The following is a 22,544-nucleotide window of genomic DNA, read 5'->3' as shown; positions in this document are numbered from 1 at the left end:
ACTGGTTTGCTCTAGCATGAAACCATTTTTCTTGTCTTTAATAGTATAAAGATATTAAGTATTTAAATATAGTTTTGAACATTTGTCATCTACCTTCCTTGCCTAAAGCAGAAAATTGCGGGTATGGTTTTCATTTAATAAATGTAATTCTCCAGCTAAAATATTTTTCTCACTGCAAGTAAATATTTGGTGTGGTTATATCACAGATAAGGTAAATATACTGTCATGTTCATTACTAATGTACTTAATGAGGTAAGCTTGGGACAAGATCACTGTGTAACACACAGTTGTTTCTCGTACTTCTGTACCCTTACCTACTAGTAGAATTAAATGGAAAAAAGTATGAAGAAAGGTTGTAAGAAAAATTTTGAGAACTAATCTGGATATGAAATTCGATTCAAATATGCACAAAGATCCAAGTGACAACATTGTTTTGTAATTATTAATTTGTTAAAATATACACAGTTTCTTTTGTGTAACTTGATTTCTGTTTAATATTCCATTAACGTGATTTTTTTTTTATCCTATATGATTGCAGACTGTCATTATGGAGAATGAAGAATTGCCTAAAGTATTAATAGAGTTTTTGAACATTCGTCATCTACCTTCCTTGCCTAAAGCAGAAAGTTGCGGGTATGTTTTTCATTTAATAAATTAATTCTCCACCTAAATTTTTTTTTCTCACTGCCAGTGAATATTTGGTATGGTTATGTTACAGATAAGATAAACATAGTGTCACATTTTGGATGGTTGTAGATTGTAATGTTTTTTATATAGTAAAACAAAAGCACCTTGGTCTCCACTGTTTTAGTACTCTGGATGCATTGTGTATTTGTCAAATGGTATTGGTCACTTTTTTGTATAATTCTTCAACCCTGTTATGCTTGAGGGCATTGAAAGTCTTGGTCTAAGTCAGAGTTTCTGATATGGTGAGAGCACCCTGTATGATGAAGTTCAAGCAGCTGTGGGCAAAGCATGCATTTAAATGTTGCCTTGTTTTTTTTTTTTGTCAGTGAAATGTAAGTTGCTGTATATATTCAAGTCAAAATGTATGTCAAAAATGTGCCTTTAATACAGGGACTGACTTATGCATGAATAATATGGTATACCATATTACAGTAGCAAGTGACAGTCATTGTAAGTGTACAGTATGAAGTGAAAAAGTGTTTTATGTCTTCACGGCTGTCATGTCATAATGACTCTTCTGTTAGTTGTATGCAGTTTAACAGATGTAATGGGAATTGCTATCAGTAGTGTATTTAGATGCTACTAATTCATGCAGTTGTTAACTGTTTACAATTAAGTGCAGAGTTAATAAGGCATGACAGTCATAAAAACATAAAGTACTAAGTGTTTTTCACTTGATGCTCTATGTTTTAATGGTAATCATTCCTTTCAGCCTTTCACCACCTTTAACACTTATTCCTAAGTACAGGTCAATGAATTTTAATAGCCTTTTAGTGTCAGATTTCCCCCTAGACTTATCCATATCATGCTGAGGTTGGAGTTGATTTGAGAGCAAGGACTGGAACTACACTCAGAGGAAGCTGTTGTAATGGCTGTTGGTGCCTTTAGTCAGATCTTTCTATCTTAAGCAGTAGTAACAGCTTTTGAGGCTACTAGCCATATCTTTTTAGTTTATGTAATAGCCTATTGAAGTTAGTCCAATCTTTCTATCTTTAATTTGAGGGAAAACACTTCCTGAGCCTTATTTGTGGACTTTTAACTGTTTTACAGCTGTAACCAAGAAGTACTGGCTAAATAACCCCAAGAGCTATTATTACAACTCAAGTCCAGGAAGACCTTGCTAAAACAAAAAAGATTCAGCCGTAAAACCTGTGCTTTTCAACCTCCTGCACCAAGTCTGGCTCATTTCCCATCACTTAAATGATATTCTGTATCCCAAGATCCAGTTTACATTGTCAGAGTCTGTTCCATCTTAATCTTTCCTCTTCCTGCATACACACATGCTTGATCACCCCACCCTTCACCTTTAGAGTGGCGAACCTATATGGCACTACCACACAGCTTTTTAGGGCTGAGACTGACTGAGGTATGTGGATCAGCCAGCTACCAGGTGCTTGACAAAAAACACCACTGCTTCTCCTGGTCAGGGATCCAAGTGGGATATGGCATTTCTCTTCTTAGCAAAGTTCTCTAATACTTTATATGAACCTGTATAGTTCAGTCAGAAATAATTTGGGTCTGTCTGGTTCCCCTTCTTAGGCCATATTGTTAAGAGCAACCCTGCCGTGAGCACAGAGCTCCTGACATCATAGCTGTAAGGATCACCAGGACATGTGGTGATGGGTCACAGTATTCTGAACAAAAACTCCAGGAGCTGGAAACAATGAACAGGTTTCCAATCATTTATTTACAAAACAAATTGGTAAAGGCACACAGCTTTCAAGCAGATGCCGTTCTTTTCAGTGTGTATATAACAAGCAATGCAGTCACATCTCCATTAATACAATTCAAGATAAAAACCATGTGACATAGCCCCAATCAAACAATAGGATCAATTAGTTATTTAAATAAAGTAGTTTAAATAAATAAGTACCATTCATAAGAATTATAAAAACATATAAAATGCCCAACCTTAAATACTGAACTATACATAACATACATATGTGTATATATGTATATATATATATATGTGTATATATATATATATATATATATATAGAGAGAGAGAGAGAATATATTTTTAGAAATGTATATAAACATATTTAAATATTTTCATTTATTTTATCTCCCTAAAAACATCTGTTTTCTTTTTAATATTGGTTTGATACTAACAGAGTTATTTATGCCTGGTGTAGAATCTGTCTGCAGTCGTGCTATCCATTCATACTCTCAGATTTCCAGTCTCTTATTTAAATCACCACTCCTCCTGTTTTTATAGTGGACATCGATCACCCTAAAATGAAAATCATGATCAATGGCTTTTTCTCCTATATGCTTACCAAGTGCATTGGTGTTAACTTTTTTCATATCTCAGATTTGTGTTCTATAATCCAATCTTTCAGTTTCTGTGTATATTTTCCAACATAAAAAGCAGGACATTTCATGCAAATTGCCAAATAAACAATATTGGATGTATTACACATAGCATAACATTTAAATATATATTTTGTCGTTGTTATTGGATGTATAAATTCATTACTTTTCTCAGTATCTTTATAGCATACACAGCTATAATAGGGGAAGGTACCGAATCTTAACATTTGTCTAGCAGTAGCATTTGTCATATCTTTATATGAAAGGTGGCATTCCAAGTTGGAGCAATTTTTATATGTAAAATTTGGTTTATCTTCTATAGTAGTTTGATTTCAGGCATTGCTCCTAGTGTTCCCCACCTTCTTGCTATAATTGTCTTCACCTCATCTGTCCTTCTGTTATGTCTAGTGACATAACACAAACAGTCCTGTCTGTTATGTTGAGACAAATTCTGTATATCACTACTCTTATCTGAGAAATATGGTCTGACTGTATCTCGTCTTTCGTTTATAATGTCAGATTTTAATTGATCAAGTAAAACAGCAGCATATCCCCAGTCCTTGAACCACTCTATCATCTCATCCATCTGAACAAGTCATTTAATTTCATCTGTATTAAGTCGACTCTCAGTAATTGACTTTTGGCTATGCCTATAAATGTATGTGCCTCATACATGCTTTTTCTGTGTGTCTATTAGCCTGGACTTTTTTTCTAAGTATTGAGGTCATAATATAATTATTAACATTTTCTAGCTTAATGTCTAAATAATCAAGCTTATCCAAGGAGTATTCTAGTGTAAATTGCAAAAAGCTAGTAGTATCATTTAAATATTTAATAAGTGATAATGAATCAGAATATTCTCCTTTCCATAACAAAAAAATATCATCTGCAAATCGCTTATCGAAAATACTTTATACCTAAATGATGGTGAGCAATTGTAGACAAAACATTCTTCCCATTGTCTTACAGCAGTGTTAGCATACGTGTTGGCTATGGATGTGCCTATAGCTGCACCTGCTTTCTGATAATAGACACAATCATCAAACATAAGTATATTATTAGTAAAATCTCAAGTAATTCACAAGTTGTTTCAAACTTCTGTAGCACACCACTGTACTTGCAAAGGAAATCACAGATGGCTTCTATACCATAATCATCAGGAATTACTGTAAAGAGTGATATGATATCTGGTGTTACAAGAATGAATTCAGTCTCTTTATTAGTTTTATGCCAATTATGTCATTGTGATACAAAATCCCCAATGTCTTTTATGTAACTTTATACTTTCGACAAATATTTGCCAAGAATATATTGTAGATATTTAGAGATGGGTTCAGTAACCCACCCACCATCTGAGACAGTCGGTCTCATGGGGCTCATATATGCTCATATTCACATTACTGACATTTTAATATGTTCATCTTACTTATTTTAACAAAACTATTATTTAAAAACTCAAGCACATATGTATTATACTCTGTTCTATCAAGTATTTCTATGACTGTACCCTTGTCTGCTTGCTTAATAACAATCTCCATTGCAGTCTTAACAGAGCCTCATTCTCTCTGTGTTAAATTATAGCATTTCTTTTTATCGGTTTGTGCATATAAATCACATAATTCTCATTTACATACATTGTTAAAAGCAATCACTAGCGGACAATTCATAGGTATAAACAAACACGATTTTTTACATACCTGTGGTGTAACAGATTGTGAGTCTTTAAATATAAGTTTCAAACTAAGATTCCTCACAAAAACCTTTAAATCCATTAGGGCTTCAACCACTGTATCACTGTTAGAAGGGATGAGTTGAAGCCCTTTCTATAACAGTGAGATATCATCTTCAGTCAATTCTAAATTCAACAGGTTAATAACAGTTTGTTGATTTAATTGTCATGATGCTTGGACCGACTTTTACTTTTATGGGCCGTTGCTTCTCCATCTCGTTCTTTTGCCTCCTTTTCTTTGCATTGTGCCCTTCGCTGGATCTCTAGGCCTTATTTCCATGATCTCCGGTAGATTCAAATGAAGAGGAACAGGGTTCTGCTGAAAATCCTCTGAGGGTTGGGAACTACCATTCATGGCCATAGCATAGGTGGTTGCTGCTCGCTTATCTGAAGTATTTGAATGAACAGTTTCTGATGAAGTGGCATTATGTGCTGAAGGATTAGATCCAGTACTAGTATTTTGTGCTTGTTCTGTCTGAACATTTAGAACACTATGGTTAGTTCATTAAGAGAAAATGTACATGTATATGTATTACTATTTAAATGTGTGTCTGTTGATTGCAGTTGTTTAAAGTCTGATGAAGTGTTGGAAAGACGTGAAAGCGCTTACTTTGCACTGCAGTGATTAAATTGTTTTTTATTATATTTGCCGTGGTGAGCCTAATCTGTTCTGTGAAAATAAAATTGAATATTCTCTGAGAATATAGGCATTCCAGTGTTCACATTCTCTAGTTCACAATCTCCTCTTGTATGGAAGAGTTGATTCATTAAGGTCATATAATCAGCACTTAATTTAAGGTTCTGTTCTTGCCATTTTTTTTAATAGTTCAGGGTAAACATTGCCATAAGATGGCATTTTTCATATCCTTAAGCCTCAAGGAACCACACCAAAGTCTAGACATGCAGTGAAGCAAAAATGCTGCCATTGCAGCTTTAAACAATTGTACTTTCTTTTCTAAGACACCAGTTTGACTTTTAAAATCATCATTAGGGGTCTCATGATGTCTGAACGGATATCAGTAAGATTATTTTTCTCTGCACGTAGTGGATTATTCTGCACTACTAATAATTGTGTAAAGAATGACTGTTAACACTCAAGCTTACATTAGTGTCCATGTTTAAAACAGGCTGTGTCATCACAAGATTCACCACTCAGTGCCCAAGTTTAATCCAAATAAATCCAAAAAATGGAGTAGCTAATGTAGTAAGACAAACACTAAGCTAAAAAGCTACTGGAGAAACAAGGAATGCAATACTGTGAGCAAAAACTCCAGGATCTGGAAATGCTGATCAGGTTTTCAATAATTTATTTACAAAATAAATCAGTAAAGACACAAAGCTTTTAGGCAGATGCTCTTTTCAGTGTGTGTATAACAATTCAATCACATCTCCATTAAAACAATTCAAGATAAAAAAACATGTGACATACCCCCAGTCAAAAAGTAGGATAAATTAGTTATTTAAATAAATAAGTACCATTCATAAGTATTACTTGTATGCCTGACCATAAGTTGTAGTCCAGCTCAACAGTAGAATCACCCCCTCTCACATCATTCAGATTTTGCTTGAAAGCTGTGAAAAATAAGCCAGTTAAACATTTCTGTTTGTCCTACAAATATTTGCAATTGTGCCATTTCTGTTCAATCTTCCTGCCATGTTTCCATATTTGGAGACTTGTAAAGGATAATTTGTGGAGGTAAAAAGTATCACTAACTGGGTATGTTTTAGAAAGTATCATTCCTTTGAATGCATTCTATGAAGTTATCAGAAGTTTGTGAAGCAGTTAGCATCCATGCCAGTAACAGATATGGATACCACTTCTGTACCCAAATATGTAGCATTGTAAGTGCTAGCAAAAAGTAATGTCATGAATGCCCTGGCCAAACGCACAGTGGACAAAGGCAATACACATAATTTTATGTTCCAGGTTCTGGAATTAGTCAATACTAGTGGTAGATTAGGCAATGTCAAGAACAGAGTTGAAGAGAGGGAGGGGAAATGGATCCTGAAGTTACAAGCACATAAGTTTGGGCTTAATGATAGAATTACCATTAAGCCGTTTTTAGCATCTAGACCCCTTAAACATTAAGTTCCATACCATGTTTTAATGTGATGTTTTGGCTGCAGGTTTCTTTAAGGACTTTGTGATGTCATCTAATGTTAGTATTTAAGGTCAAGTGCTTTTCTACTGCTTTTATGTCTGATGAAGCGTTGCTTATACAACGCGAAAGCGCTCACATTCTACTGCAGTTTGGTTGTTTTGTTTTTAACATTAAACGTGATTGTTCGTCTAATTTGGAGCTTTATTTGGAGTTTTATTGGGATCTGCTTCACAGTTCATGGTGCACTCATCCTTTTCTGTTCTTATTGAGACTGTGTGTCTAAAGAGAGTGCTTCACCTGGCGATATTGGTTCGTTTTTTTATAAGTTGTAGTCCAGCTCAACAGTAGAATCACCCCCACTCACATCATTCAGATTTTGCTTGAAAGCTGTGAAAAATAAGCCAGTTAAACATTTCTGTTTGTCCTACAAATATTTGCAATTGTGCCATTTCTGTTCAATCTTCCTGCCATGTTTCCATATTTGGAGACTTGTAAAGGATAATTTGTGGAGGTAAAAAGTATCACTAACTGGGTATGTTTTAGAAAGTATCATTCCTTTGAATGCATTCTATGAAGTTATCAGAAGTTTGTGAAGCAGTTAGCATACATGCCAGTAACAGATATGGATACCACTTCTGTACCCAAATATGTAGCATTGTAAGTGCTAGCAAAAAAGTGTTGGAACACCTGACCCAAAGACAGATGTGACAAATACATCAAAACTCTTTTGTTATAATAATTAAACAATCAAAACCTGTATCCATCTGAGATGTAAAGTAGTTGTAGAAAATGGGATATTTGGAAGCTATATTTGTATTTAAGCATCTAATATTAGGCCACCCTCAAACTTTATTAAATTGACAATTGGATAAAGGCCAGAGTATTTCAGATGCCGTTTTCATTACTGTCCACAGTTAACTGATCCATCCATATTCTTTTGACTTTTTCTCATTTTGATGACAATGAATGGGAGGGCTATGGTAGGTGGGGTTTGTCACTTCAATCATGAGGTTTATACTAATCTTAATGTTGTGTCTTTCGGCTTTTCCCAGTTAGGGGTCACCACAGTGGAACTCCGGTCCGCTAATGATTGGCATTAAATTTTTTTTTACGTGACGAGTTGCCAGCCCTGATGCACGACCTTCAACAAAGGTACGCCCATTCATGCATGTCTCCACACAGAAGATGCTCTAGCTGAGAATCGAACAGGACAACATCTTACTATGAGGCGACAACGCTACCGCAGCACCACCACCGCAATTACCAAAAAACAGCTCTCAGATTCCCAGAGTTGCTAGATTTTGTTTTACTAATTAAACTCTTCTCTGCCTGATGTTATAGGATATGTCAGGGAAGAAATTAGACCATTGCATTTCAACATTTTATTTCTGTAAGGTGGCTGCCAAAATATAATTTTATTTATTTTACATTTGTTAACTGGATGAATGAGTTGGTTACAAAATCCTTTTCACCCATGACTTGGAACACTTTGGCCACAAGTCCTAGTTGGAGCCACTGTTTCTTCAAACTCAGCATTCAGTACTGAGGATATTGATTGCTCACAAAGGTTCTCATTATTTTTAAAGACCGTTTGCCAGTCAGTGCTAGAAGGAGTGTAAACAAAACTTTAAAACTTGTGAGGTTCCCTAAGACATTTTTTAAGTCTTGCTTGCCTCCGAGTTGCAGAGTAAACATTGTTTTCTAAAAGTTTCATCCTTGATTTTTTTTTGACAATGCCCACTGAAAACTGATATTTGCTGCTGCACCTGGTCCACTTTATTTTCTATTACACCTACTTTGGCCAGGCTCTCCTTCCCCCCAGTGACATAGCTTGGATCATGCTTTATTCAAGATGCTCTACTGTAATTGTAACTGGGTATCCCATTAAGGTTGCTTCAAAAGTAGCAGCAGCTGTTGAGCATATCACTTAGGTCAACAACTGAAAAAAATTTGGATTTTTTAAATTTTAATATGGTGTGCTATACAAATATTATATCACTGTAACTAGTTATTACTAGTTTTAATTTTGCTCTAAACCAGAATGATGGGACAGGAGTAGGTACAGTGATGTGGTTTTGTTTTTTGTGTAGGTTTTTGATTATGATGCTCTGCCTTTTCACAAAGCACTTAATGCTTGCCTTGAGATTCTGTAGAGTACTTGAACCTTTCAGAGACACTGTCTGAAGAATGTTCTTTGTCAAGTTTTGAACACACTTTAACAAACCCTTTCTTCTTCTTTTAAAGCAGCATGGATTCAAGGATTGATTTATTGCAAAGACCATGTTTATTCAGTCTGTTTCTGTCATTGATATCAGGTTTCTTCAGTTTGAGGCTACACAGTAAAAAGAGCTGCGAATTCCCAAAGACTCAGTAGGCTTATGTTATAGAGGGAAGGAAACATGGCTGTAGTATTCACAGCAACTCACGTTTATAATTTCAGCTGGAGGGAGGGAAAGAGGGTTACAGAGACAGCAGATTTATTTAAGTGCTTAAACCCAAGTACTCTACAAATGTGAGGATGGAGTATGGCTAGTAACCAATGATGAACAAGTGCTACCTGCGGATTTGATGTATTATCCAAGCGTATGCATTATACAAGTAAAATATGTAGTTTAAAACAAATTAAATAGCAGTAACTCAGCACAACATTATACATGTAAACACAAATGCATGGAGTTCTTAAAGTCCATGAAATCCTTATAAGCTCTTCAGTGTTAACATAAAGCGGATCAAAGTGGCATCTTTAAGGTGCACAAAACCGCTTAGTGTTGTTCTTTGCAGCAAGTTGATGTTGTCTTTTGGCTTTTCCCGGTTAGGGATCGCCACAGCGGAACTCCGGTCCTCTAATGATTGGCAGTAGATTTTCGCAAACGCCGAGGTGCCAGCTCGACGTCCAACCTTCAACAAAGGCACACCCATTTACGCATGTCATTCAAACGCCCACCCAACCACGGGGAGGATATGCAGACTCCACACAGAAGGCACTCCCCACACTCCATCCGAGAATCGAACGGGAAAACTTCTTGCTGTGAGGCAACAACGCTACCGCTGCACCACCGCGGAAGTGAGTGTCCCAAAATCTGAAGATAATGTTAAATAGCAAATACGAGACTGCAACAAACAGCTGATGCCCTCAGGGCACGAGCATTTCAGCAAAATCCCAAAAATAAGCTATGCAGTTAGAGTTTCAAGAATAATTATTCCTGTTAAAAAAAAAAAATAAACAGGTGCAGTGTTTTTGTTACTTCCACTCAGGGAGATCAGTGACCACATGCAAACTAAACACAGCTCACAGACTATTAGACTGCAGGCCACATGCAGCTGGTATTGTATTGAGCAGCAGACTGCACACACTGTCAAAGAAGCAAATCCGGTTTAGCAACTCTTGCAAAAACAATGAAATGCTGTTCCATGTGCAGTGCTATAGTATTTTTCAAATTGCATTTGCATTCCTTCTCATCAAAAAAAGGTGACCCCATCTGCTTCAGTCTTCATGAGAAAGTGAACTCTTAGTATTTAAAGAATGATAGGACATACTGGTCTACTTGCTTCCCTTCCCAGCATAGTAGTGACACAAATTACTTTGATAACCATTGTATGGGCTTTAGCAAAGCACCAGACACAGGCAAATAGTTTGACTTCAACTTGCTGTAATATAATTTCAAATACAGTGTGTGTTGAAAACAGCAAGGAACAGACAAATTATAAAGTTGTTAGACACGCCATCAGCATATCAGTCCAACAAATAAAAAATCAGTAGGAGTAAGTAACAGTTCCAAAACAGAAATATTCAGAGTGCAGGAGCAAGAGAAAATAGTTAACCAAAGTTGTCCTAGGCAGACATCTGCCACTGTCTTGAAAACCATTTTCAGCACCTTGCTGTGTGCGCTTCTCTTGGCCAGAATAACTTAAAATGTGATGGGTAAGATGCTGTAAGGCCATGGGAAACAGTTTCCATAAAGTACATGTTATGCCGTTTCATCCAAACTCCCTGGGTTGTACACTGAGAATGATGAACAGCTCAGAAATGCCACAGAAGGGGGGAAGTAGCTAGGTCATGTGTTTTTTTTTTTTCTAAAAAGTTTTTATTTGATTTTACATATTCCAAAAATTTGAAAAACAAAAAACTATATGCAGAAGTCCATAACAAGAACAATATACATAAAACCACTGATACTTTTCTAATATATTATTACATTTCTGCCAGGTTATGTATTGATGAGTTTATGGCACATAATTCTTTTTTACAAACAGATTTGGCTAGACAGTTACATTCACTAGTAAAAGATAGAGTAGTTTTGCATTTCCAGCTTTTAGTTTTAACTTCACTAGCAATAGCTAGGACAGACCAAAGTAGAGGCATTTGCGATACTGGAATAACGTCTGGGATTGGGGCATTGAACAAATTCAAGGAATCTGTAATAGTACAATTATCTGACCACAATGGTTGGCAAAAGTGTCTAAAAATCCCATCCAGAAAAATGACACTATGTTGCATTTTGTGATAATATGAACCCAGTCTGCATCAAGGGTTTCATTACATCTTCAGCATTTTATTTTTTTCTGATTTATATATACCAGCAAGTTTGTGGGGTATTAGAAAAACTCTGTGTAAAAATTTCCATGTTTAAATCTTCCAGTATAGAGGGGACATTGATTTTCCTGCAGATTTTAAGGATAGTTTCTTACTTTTCTCAAAAAAAAAATCTTTATTTTTGTTGAGTAATTCCAGTATGATCAGGGGGAACAAATTCACTTCTAAGAATCTTGTATACAATTGACAAGTATGACTTGTCACACTTGACACAAGGATCCATTTGTGAAAGCTGTAGGAAATAATAATAGTAGATCTTTGATTATATAATTCAAATTCATAAATATCTTGAATATTAATAGAACTTGATTTATGAAAGGGTAGAGAGTAAACATGTTTTTCAGTTAATATATAGTCTTTTAAAACCCAAAAAAGTATTGCTGTCCACATTTGTATAAGTTTCTATTATATATTCATTATAATTTATTAGTATATTTTTCATGTATTGATTTCGACAGGAAGCATAGGAGGGGGTCAAGCCGCTGGAGTATTACTTTAATAATTACAAATTTAGAATATAAGTCAGTACTGGGGAAACCAATGCCTCCCTCTTCTCAACTTTTGATGTATCAGTCTATGGAGATTCTTGATTTTTGGTATACCATAATAACTTTAGAAAAATAGAGGGGTTTTTTGTAAGTTTTTTTAGAAGAGAAGGAATTAATGATTGACTAAAGAATAAGATTTTTGGTGAGATTATTATTTTGATCAACGTAGGTCTATCCTCAAATATTCCAGTTATCTGTTAATTTATTTATTGTAGCAATTAGGTTTTGGTAGTTAACTAAAATTGATTTTTCATTATTCATCTCTATAATAATTCCTAAGTATTTTAACTGTAAATTGTCCCAGTCAGATGTTTTGTAAGAGTTTAACTTAGTGGTTATCCCTATGTTTATAGGCAAAGCTTTTGTTTTTTTGTGATTAAATTTCAGACCATTAATCTTTTCAAAATAGTCCATAGAGCTAACTAAATGACCCAAAGAGTGTTCAGTATTACCACTAGTGAGCAGAATGTCATCAGCAAAAACAGCAAAAAGTTGAATTTTAGAAGAAACTTTCATTTATTTTAAAACCTTTAATGTTTATGTTAGATCTTGTATAGTTAGCAAAAGGCTCTATAAGTGCAAATAGCAAAGGGGATAAAGGGCATCCCTGCTGGCTACCTTTTAAGGTATCAAAGAGGCTAGATATAAAACAGCCTATTTTGACAAAAGAAATCAAGTTGTCATAAAGCTTTTTCATTAACTTTATGAACTCGGTGGAAAGGATATATTCATTTAGTACTCTGAACAAGTATGACCAATTCGCAGAGTCAAAAGCTGTCCCATATCTAAGCTTATTATGGATAACTGTCTTATTTTTGTGTGCCATGTCAGTCAAAGAAAAGAGTCTTATATTATCTTGAACATTCCTATTAACTATAAACTCAGTTGAGCTTCATTTACTAAACCAATGATCATTTGATTTAATCTTTTTGCTAATATAGACACAAAAATATTGTAGTCTACATTTAAAAGTGATATATGTCGATAAGAAGAACATAGAGCAGGGTCCTTATCAGATTTTAAAATGGGTGTAATAAGAGAATGTATCCATGACAGCAGAATATTAGATGTACTGTTAACTTCTTGAAAAGCATTTAATATTTTTTTTTTTTAATATTATCAGGTAAAATCTTACATAGCTCAAGAATTATACCATCCATATGTGGTGCTTTATTAGTTTTAAGACATTTAATTTGGTCCTTTAATTCCTTAAAGGAAAAAGACTTATCACTGTTGCTTTTCTCTTCTTTTGATAATTTGTTATGCATGTTTTCTTTGAAAAACTATCCAGTAAGTTGTTGTTACTCAGGTTTGATTTTTGTTTTATTAATTTTTATATAATATTTTCTAAAACATTTAATATAGCTTTCAGATCTGTAGCTTTACTAGTCATATTCCCTTTTTTATAAACAATCTCCTTGATATGATGTATTTTATTCCTGTTTTTTGATCTAATAGCTATTCTCTGAAGGCTTTTGGGGTTTATTGAATACAACTGTAATTTTTTTTTTCTAGATTAATGGAAATCTTATTATGTAAGATTTTTAGGTTTTTCTGATTTTGATTTTTCAACTGTGTGCTTGCACCTTTATCATTGGGTTTAAAGTTTAATTTTAATTTATCAATTTCAGCTTGGAGAGCATTTAACTCTTTATCCCATTCCTTTCTTTTACAAGTATGCCAGTTCTTTACTTTACTATACAAGTATGTTTTTAACGTGTCCTATAGTATGACATTAGTGACCTTACCATTATTGTTAAATTCCATAAATTGATTTATCTCTTTTAATAACCATTCATTAAAGCCTTTTATTTTACTTATATATGCTGGGAGTCTTTGGCAAGAAATTAAATTGTTTGACCTTAAAGTTAATTTAAATGTAGTAGCATTACTATCAGTACCTCCTCTGCTTTGGAGTGTAATGCACTGGATACCAATAATTTAGCAATATTGATTTGAGTCCCACATCTAAAAGAAAAGTGAGTATAATTTAAAAAAAACATCTAGTTTTAAATCTGATGCATCTCTCGTATACATTGTATTAATATAATGATTTAACTGTTTCGCTACTGAAGACAGTCTAATTTGTATTGTCTTTGTCTGATAGGATGCAGTTAAAATCAGCAGCTATCAACATTTCTCCTTTAGATTGTTATAATATCTAAGTATTTCTTAACTGTTTTAGAACTAATCCCATAGCTCCAGTAGGTATTTATAAGGGTATAGTAATTTTTATCAATTTCTGTTATCACCAATCCCAGCGTACTATCCTTGTCAGAATAGGAATCCACTATTTTAGGTAGGCCTGACTTTTTTTTTTTTCAGAGAATAAGAACACTTCCTCTTTGAACCAAACTGAGAGTCAATTAAAACTGAATAATCTTTTAACAGCAATCTGTTTAAATTTTTAATCAATAAATGAGTTTACTGTAGAAAAACAATGTCTGCTTTATGTAGAGTTATATACTTACTTAGATTACCCATCTTTAAAGGGTTATTTAATCCATTTATATTTAATGAAATGCATTTATGTGCTGGCATCTGTATAGGTATAGAAACTACTCTGAAATGATTTAGTGAAGTAAGCATTACCCTAACAAAAAGCAACTTGTTATGGACAAACACAGTAAGGATGATATGAAAAATTCAGAATTAAAAACATTTTTAATCTCCAGCATGGAATAAATTATTATTTTCCATTTACTATCAACCAATCACATTGTTGCTACTACTTCTATGTACATAAACTGAAAATGTCTAAATAAATATTTTACACTTTTTAAGAAGATGTTAAATTACTAGAATACAAATAAAAACCTACACAGCAAGGCTAATATATAACAAGACCTGTCAAGTAAAAGAACTTTAACTATTCATTTATAATAATTAGCATTAATTATACATACCATTTATTTATATATTAACTATCATATTGAAGATATGCTCAAACCATTCTTAATACTTGAAATATTTATATGAATTTAAAAAACTTATGAGTAAATAATGTCTTTTTAAGGTACATGTGCCTGAAATTTAACCAGAATAACACTCGTGTCCTATATGTACAACATTGTATAACAAACAGTTTACTTGTACTTATTGCACTTTGTAAAAAGGTTATGAACCAATACGTATATTAACATTTTGCATATGTAAATTACTTACATTTCCACCACATTCAGTACAAAAGCCTCATATCTGATTACAAATCCCCATCTAATCTCTCAACACAGACTAAAAGCTTGTGAAAACAGCCTGCATAGATTTTGGCTATTTACATTCATATTCGTTATCTGTCAAGGCTAAATTGTAAAGCAGACTAAATGTCTGTATTTTATGCAGAAATACAAGTTATCTTAATTAACTTGTATGTGTTTTTCAACATATGATTTTATTTATTTATTTATTTATTTATTTGCAGTTGTTTAACCAGGATAGTCCATTGGGCCCAAGGAACCCATTTTCAATGGAGTCCTGATTAAAGATTAAGTTCCACACATAGATTACTTGGTGATTACAGAGTAAACATTATACAATTTCAGGTTATAATCATGTCAAATATATTTGAATCAAAAGTAATACATTTTATATACTACAAGCAAGCTTGAAATGTCAATCTGGGATATGTAAGAAGGAGGACAGGTTTTTTCCTGGGGGTGTGGGGGGGTCTGTAAAACAATCAAGGTTTTGATTGTTTGATCTTAGAAGTCTTTGGGTGTGGTGCATTTTAATTCTAGCCAGTTGAGTTTGTGAAGAGGTATACAGTGATGGGTTGATTTGTTGCTGGTAGGACAGTTTTTGTTTTTTGATGAGATGATGTTTGTTAAAAAAGGGGGCACCATAGAGAAGGGAAGGAAGGAGAAATGTGGTAGAAAGAGTAAGTTTATTGTCATCGATTTGACCCTAGTAGTTTGGTTACAGATACTCTCAAGAGGTGTGTTATTTGCTAGTGAGAGAATAATTTCCTGTCAAAGTTATTAGTTTTAGAGGGAGTAAATATCTCTGAATTGAAGCTGGGAAGGAGTTGAAGATGGAGATGGGAAAATGGGGAAGATGGAGAGAGTGGGATGGAAGTTAATGAGATGGGAAGGCGCTGAAGAGGGATGGAGTTTATTATTTAAGAGATGGGGAAGAGGATGGAGTATGATGGGGTTTGCTTTTTACAGTGATGGGGGATGAGATGGGATGGAATTGGCTGGGGTGCTTGAAGATATGGATTAGTTCAGGACAGTTGAGAGAAGTTGTAAGGAAGGTTTGGAGGAAGTGGGTGCATTGCAGTTATTCTGAGGAAGTATGAGGGAATGATATCAGGGCAGAATGCATGTTTTCATTTTCAGGAGGTGGGGAGAGGGTGTGGGGATCAGAAAAGTTGAGGAGGGTGGAGGTGGTTGAGGAGGAGGGGAAATGATTGTTTGGTTGTTATTGAGGAAGTGAGGGAAGTAAAGAGTTGGTGATCTGATAGAAAAATTTGAGTGAGCTTTTAGTTAGATGTGTGTTTAGTGGCAATTTTGTGTGAAGAGTTTAGGGAATGTTATTTAGGGGTTTTCATGTTTGAGGAGTATAAAAGTGTTTTTTGGTTGGTTGCATGTAAATTTGGGTTATTTGAGGTTTAGTTTTAAGTTTTTATTGCTTTGTTTATGTTTAGTTGTACATTTTATTTGTATTCTTTTTGTTTGGAGTAGTTGTTAACTTTTGCATTGATTGTGGTAGATTGTTGTTTTGGTCTTTTTTTTATTTTAGTATTTTTGTTAAGCATTTTTTTTGTTCTTGTGCGATATTTTTTTTTTTTAAGAGTTTTTTGTGGTTAAGGTTATTTAAGATTATAAGTTTCTAGATTGAGGGAGCAAGGTTTTTTTGAATTGAGGGTTTTAATGGGGAAGATTTAGATTTTTTTTCTAGTGCCAGTTAATGGATTTTAGAGTAGAGTTTAAGGGGAAGTGGTATTTGGTTTAGAAGTGGTGAAGTGAGATAGAGAGGGGAGTCATCGGGTAGGGAAGTAATTATGGAGGGGTCTTGAAGGGAAGCGTGTTTGAGGGAGTAGTAAGAAGGTGGAGAGGTGGGAGTTGAGTTGTGCAGGAAGCATGGAGGTGATGGAGGAGTAGAGTTAGGGAGAGTAGTGGAGGAGATGAGTGTGGAGGAGTTTCCTAGAGTTGAGGTTATTGGGGAGAGTGATGGACCACCAGTGGAGGTTGTGGTGTCAGTTGATTATGGTGACAGGAGCCATTATAATTTCAGGATTGGTGATGATTTAGAGGATATGTTTGAGTATTGGTATATTTGGTATGGATTGTTTGGAAAGTATATTATTTGTATATATATTTAAAGGGTTTTGGGTGCAGCTTGGCATTTAGTATTGTTGCATTGGTGGGAAAGGGTGTGTGCTATAGATTGGTCATTAGTGAGGTTGGGAGATGTTCTTGTTAAAGTGGTTAGGATATGGTGATGGTCTAGATTAGAAAGTAATGATACCCTTTTATGGGTTCTATTTGTTGAAATGATTAGGGAGGCAGGTTTCAGAAATTTAGTATGATTCAGGGGAGGTTTGATTAGCCAGCAGCCAGGCATGTAGATTTGGAATTTTGTTTTTTGCTGAGAGATGCAAATAGGAGGGATGGAAATATTGGAGAGTGTAGATTGGGGGTGGAGGCCTGGTATGGGGTATTTGATAAAGTAAGTAAGGGTTAAGTGTTGTTAAGTATTAGAGTTTTTGGATTGCTTTGAATGGGAGGGGGGAGGAGAGAGGGGGGAGAGTATATGGAGGGAGAGGTAGTTTGTGATGGTGATGAGGGATGGTTTGGGAGTGGGATTGAGAGGGAATAGTGGGGGGAGGATATAAGTGGTGGACAATGGTTGGGATTGGTGAGTGTTGTGGAGGAAATAGGTAGTGTGTGTGTTGGTGAGTGTGTGGAGGTGTGTAGAGGAGGTTCAGTATAGTAGTAAGATTGATAGTAGGAGATATTGAGAAGTAAGGGAAAAAGGTTAGGGTTGAATAAGATATGAATATTGCATATGATATTTGAAGGAAGGTTGAAGGGAAAGTGTGAGAAGTGTGGGAAAGAATTAGGAAGAGGTGTTGAATGTGAATAAGAAGGGTGAGGGGAGGGATGGAGATGGAAGGGAAGGTGGAAATGTAGGTAGGGTGGGTGGGGATTGGGGTGGGGTGGGGGGGGGGTAGGGGGGGAGCAGGGGAGAGAGAGAGGGGGAAGACTGAGAGAAGAAGGAAAGTATCAGCTACTATCAGCTATGACTGCTGAAGGTTATTAGGTGGGGTAGTATAGTAAGGTAAGTATAGAATAGAGAAGGAGAAGTAAGGGAATTATGAGTTGGGGGTTTAAAGAGTTGTTGGGGGGTAAAAAAGTTGTGAAAAAAGAGAGAACAGAGAGAGAGCAGAAAAGAAGAGGGAGAGCAAGAAATAGAATGAAAGTTTTTAGCTGAGGGAGGAGTTACTAGAGAGGAGTTAGAGAGAGGGAGTGCTACATCGATGTAGTAGAGCACAGGCACACCCCACTGTGTGGTGGAGAGAAGGAAAAACAGGGCAACGCAGCAGCAGTTACTTGCAACATTTGCTGTGAAAGTGTGTGGGACTAAGGTGACTTGGGGGGAGAGAGTATATGATATTATAGAGTATATGATATTCCACTATTCCCTATATAAGACACATATCTGAGATTTCTGACTAATAAAGTGGTGCTACAGCATTATCTAGTATGAACAAATGCTTCAACTAGGAATAATACTCCTATATAACTTCAGAATTACATTAAAAAATCAGTGTATCCGCTACAGAGGGAATAGGACACTCAGTAATAATGTTGAAAACATTTAACATGAATTTCCACGCAACTATTGAGTGTACATTTGTGTATTGTGTTTGAGGTTTAATGAGAATACCTATGTCTCCCACATCAAATATGTACCCTTTGTGTGTGCATCATTTCACTTGTTTCCCCTTTCAATAATTAAATAGATATTCCAAGTGTATATAGCTAAAATAAGCCATTGAGAAGTGTAATTAATTACTGTTATATTAAATTACAGTATTTATAGTTTGTTTTTAATAGCTCGTTTTAAGAATCCTTTTCCGTGTTCTGTAAGTGTCCTGCTTCTGAGGGGTTAGAGGTCATGTTGCACTCCCTGTCTGACACAGGAGAACTGTTCAGGAAGGATTCAGAGTGAAGCAGGGATGCACAGAAGCTTGAAGCAAGCTGAAGACATTCTCTAAACTCTTCTGAAGTAATTTGGCAGGAAAATATACTGAAATTAAAGTCTTTAAACACAGAAGGCTTGTGGACACATTCTTCAAGCTACATTTTAATTGAAAAACGTTTTTAAACATCAAATAAGCATGGAAAAGTCATACAACCTTAATAACATCACTAGAAGGAAAAGGGGATTAAAAGCACGTCAGTGCACACATTTTAACTATGTCCCCCAGTCTCATTAATACTATATGCAAGTACTGTGTTAAATATTAAAAATTAAAACAGTAATGAGTTTTAACATTCCCTTCTACCCACACACATTTCCCAACAGTCAAACCAGCCCCCAAACCAGACTCACTCTATTAAAGGTAATCAGTTACTAAATTATTGTTGAAAAGGAAAGAGTGTGAGGACAGAAAACAAAGGAAAAGGAATAAAACAAATAAAAAATGAAAACTGAGTATGGCATTTCCCTTTAGATTCATAGTAGTTTAGTCAAAATAAGCTTTTTACTATATACTTTACTCCCTGTAGTGGAAAAAACTGCAGTATTGCAGTATCAGGGAGACTAATACTTGTAAACTGAAATTAATGTAAGGAAAATAGAAAAGTATTACCTTTAGGTGATTTCATTTAAAAGATGATTGAGAAACAGCCCATTTTAAGACGAAATATAAATAACAGGTAGTTTTATTTGTCTCTGACCTTTTTTGTTCTCTCTAACTGTCCAATCATTCCTTGTAGAGCCTGTCTTTTTTAAAGATACACTCAGGTCCATATAATCAGTAAAATTAAGTAAATTATTTTTCTGGATGAAGGAAACTGCATCTTCTAAGAAATATTTTTCACTCTGGCAAGAATAATCTTAGTTTCACAGGATAGATTAGGTGAGTTTTTATTGCATCTTTCTTCAGTGATTTTAACAGAGGAATACAAACTTTTCTTTTCAAAAACCACCAGAAAGGAATAGTCACTGATTCTCATTGCATCATAGTGGCCTCGGCAAATTTGGTTCCTCTTCCTGTGGCCCCATCTCCAGGAGGAACTGTGGATTCTGGACTCAGTTCCAGACCTTCTGACTCCTTCATCGGGGACGTTCCATCCATCGATACAAACCTTAAGATTGACAGCTTGGCTGCTCCAGTTCCACAAATAGGTTGTATGACATCCCCCTGCAGTTAGACATATATTGATTTCCTCTCACAATGCATCAACTAGAAAATTATACTCTAGTAAATGGAAAATATTTTCACCCTTTAAACATAGATCCCTTTACAGCCCCCATCACAGCAGTATTAGACTTTCTCGCTAAACTTTTTAATGAGGGCTTGGCAGTGACTACAATTAGAGTGCAGTTAGCCACTATATCAAATGTTCATATTGAGGAAATGGGACTAAGAATCATGTCCCACAGACTCTGTAAAGCCTTTCTAAAAGGTACCTTCTTACTAAGGCCTCCAGTGAAAGAACCTCCAGCTCCATGGGACCTAAATTTTGCTTCCTTTAAAACCTGCATCATCATGTGACATAAAGTTTTTATCATGGAAGACAGCATTGTTGGTGGCCATCAACTCAGCCAGGTGAGTGTATAAACTCCAAGCTTTATCTATACGTCCTCGATACATAATTTTTCATAGATGTTCCTTACGGACCAACCCTTCCTTTCTACCGAAAGTGTGCACAGAGACCAAATCAATCCGTTGACGTACCAGTTTTTTCCCCAAACTCTGGCAACAAGGCTTAATATAGATTACACCAGTCTGACACACAGACAACTGCATTTCTATATGCATGGAACTAAACTTTTCAGAAAGTCGGACCAGCTTTTTGTGTCCTTTTTAGACAAAGTATTTCCACTGTCAAAGATCACACACTGTAAATGGCTCACAAACTATATCTCCTACACATACAATTCCCAAAAGAGACCGCTACCAGGCAAAGTGAAGGGCCATTCAACAAGAGCTTTTGCAACTTCATCTGCCTTCCAGGCCAGGCTCCCTATGGGATTCCATTTGTGCAGCAGCAACATGGGTAAAGCCTCGTACCTTTATCACTCATTACAAAGTGGGTTTGGCCTCCAGGAACAGGATCTCCTTTGGGTCCACTGTTCTGAAGAGTATTTTCCCTTGAGCCACCCAAGAATGAAGGTGCTTGGGATGCTGTCCCAACCAGCATAGAATGAAGGCGAGAGAGGGCAGCATAACATTAAGAAGTTATGTACTCACCATAATGTTCCATGTTTGTTGTCCATCTGGCCTTCATTCTTGCATCCCAGCCTCCTTCCCCCGCTTTCACTCCTGGAGGATCTGGTGGTCATTTTCTTATTATGATTGGCTTTATGGAGTCTCTGATTCTTGTCTAGACATATTGGTTTAGTCATAGGTAGATAATCATGCTTTCACTTGCAAACAAGATCTAGGTAATCTTCCCTGAGCATAATGAGATAGGCTATAGCCTCAAGCCAGTGGAAGCTCTCGAGCTTTTGAATTAGGCCGAGTTGGAATCGATCCTCTGTTCCGAAAACAACCAGCATAGAATGAAGGCGAGATGGACATCAAGCATGGAACATTATGGTGAGTGCATAATTTCTTTTTGAACCTCAGCAACTTTATCACAGAATAATTTCCCTTTTTCCAGAATTAACCCCAGTTTATGGTATAGATTAACATTTCTATATGTATAGGCACATACATATTCGTTTCAAAGCACACAGAGGCTGCAGTCATTAATATGTTCATTTTATACTGCCAATACTGTTTAGATAGCCAGTCATATAGACCATGTAAAATCATGTTAACATTATTTATTTGGAGCAGCCAATCAAAGTACACTTCTTTAGTATTTTTGCTCTGCAAATGTGTACTTAAACACAGCCCTCTTGTATACGTGCCTAGAGTCATTTGGCAGAAAAGAGAAAGTAACCCAACCCCATCCACACATAACTTTATCATAAACCATTATGATAGGTTTTCCCTTCCGTAGACTTGTGTAGTACTACAACTGATCATAATAATCATAACAATATATATACATTTATTTATTCATCTACATGGAACTGTAACTGGTAGTACACAAAAAGCATTAATAATGCTTCATACACTACAACACATTGTTGGATCACAAATCATAACCTTTTATTATGGGTTTTCATAGATAGTTACTAGCCATGCAGTCCAGTTGACTTTCAAGGAGCCTAGCCCAAATCTTCAGCTGCCCCAAAGCACTGACTTAAGTATCTTGCTCAGGGCCACACAGTAGGCAAATGAAGGCTGAAGGAATCAAACAGCTCATAGTTGTAAGCTTCTATGCTCACTGCCAGAGTTCACAGTTGAAGTTAATTTCTTAGTGTCCACAACCCAAACATTCAAA

At 35.5% G+C, this 22,544-nt stretch overlaps 1 protein-coding gene across 2 annotated transcripts in view; it reads left to right on the top strand.

Annotated features, from left to right (window-relative positions):
* Window positions 1-22,544, top strand: part of SNX24 (sorting nexin 24) — a 1,571,570-nt gene that overhangs the window by 1,333,587 nt on the left and 215,439 nt on the right. For both annotated transcript variants that reach the window (XM_044060756.1, XM_044060757.1), the window contains one exon: window positions 539-633. In XM_044060756.1, the coding sequence (XP_043916691.1) occupies window positions 539-633 (95 nt within the window). The remainder of the gene's footprint in view (window positions 1-538; window positions 634-22,544) is intronic.

This window comes from Protopterus annectens, chromosome 2.part0 (genome assembly GCF_019279795.1).
Source record: "Protopterus annectens isolate FY-2018-M chromosome 2.part0, PAN1.0, whole genome shotgun sequence".
NCBI classification, from domain to species: Eukaryota; Metazoa; Chordata; order Ceratodontiformes; family Protopteridae; genus Protopterus; species Protopterus annectens.
This window is presented reverse-complemented; position numbering and strand designations above follow the sequence as displayed.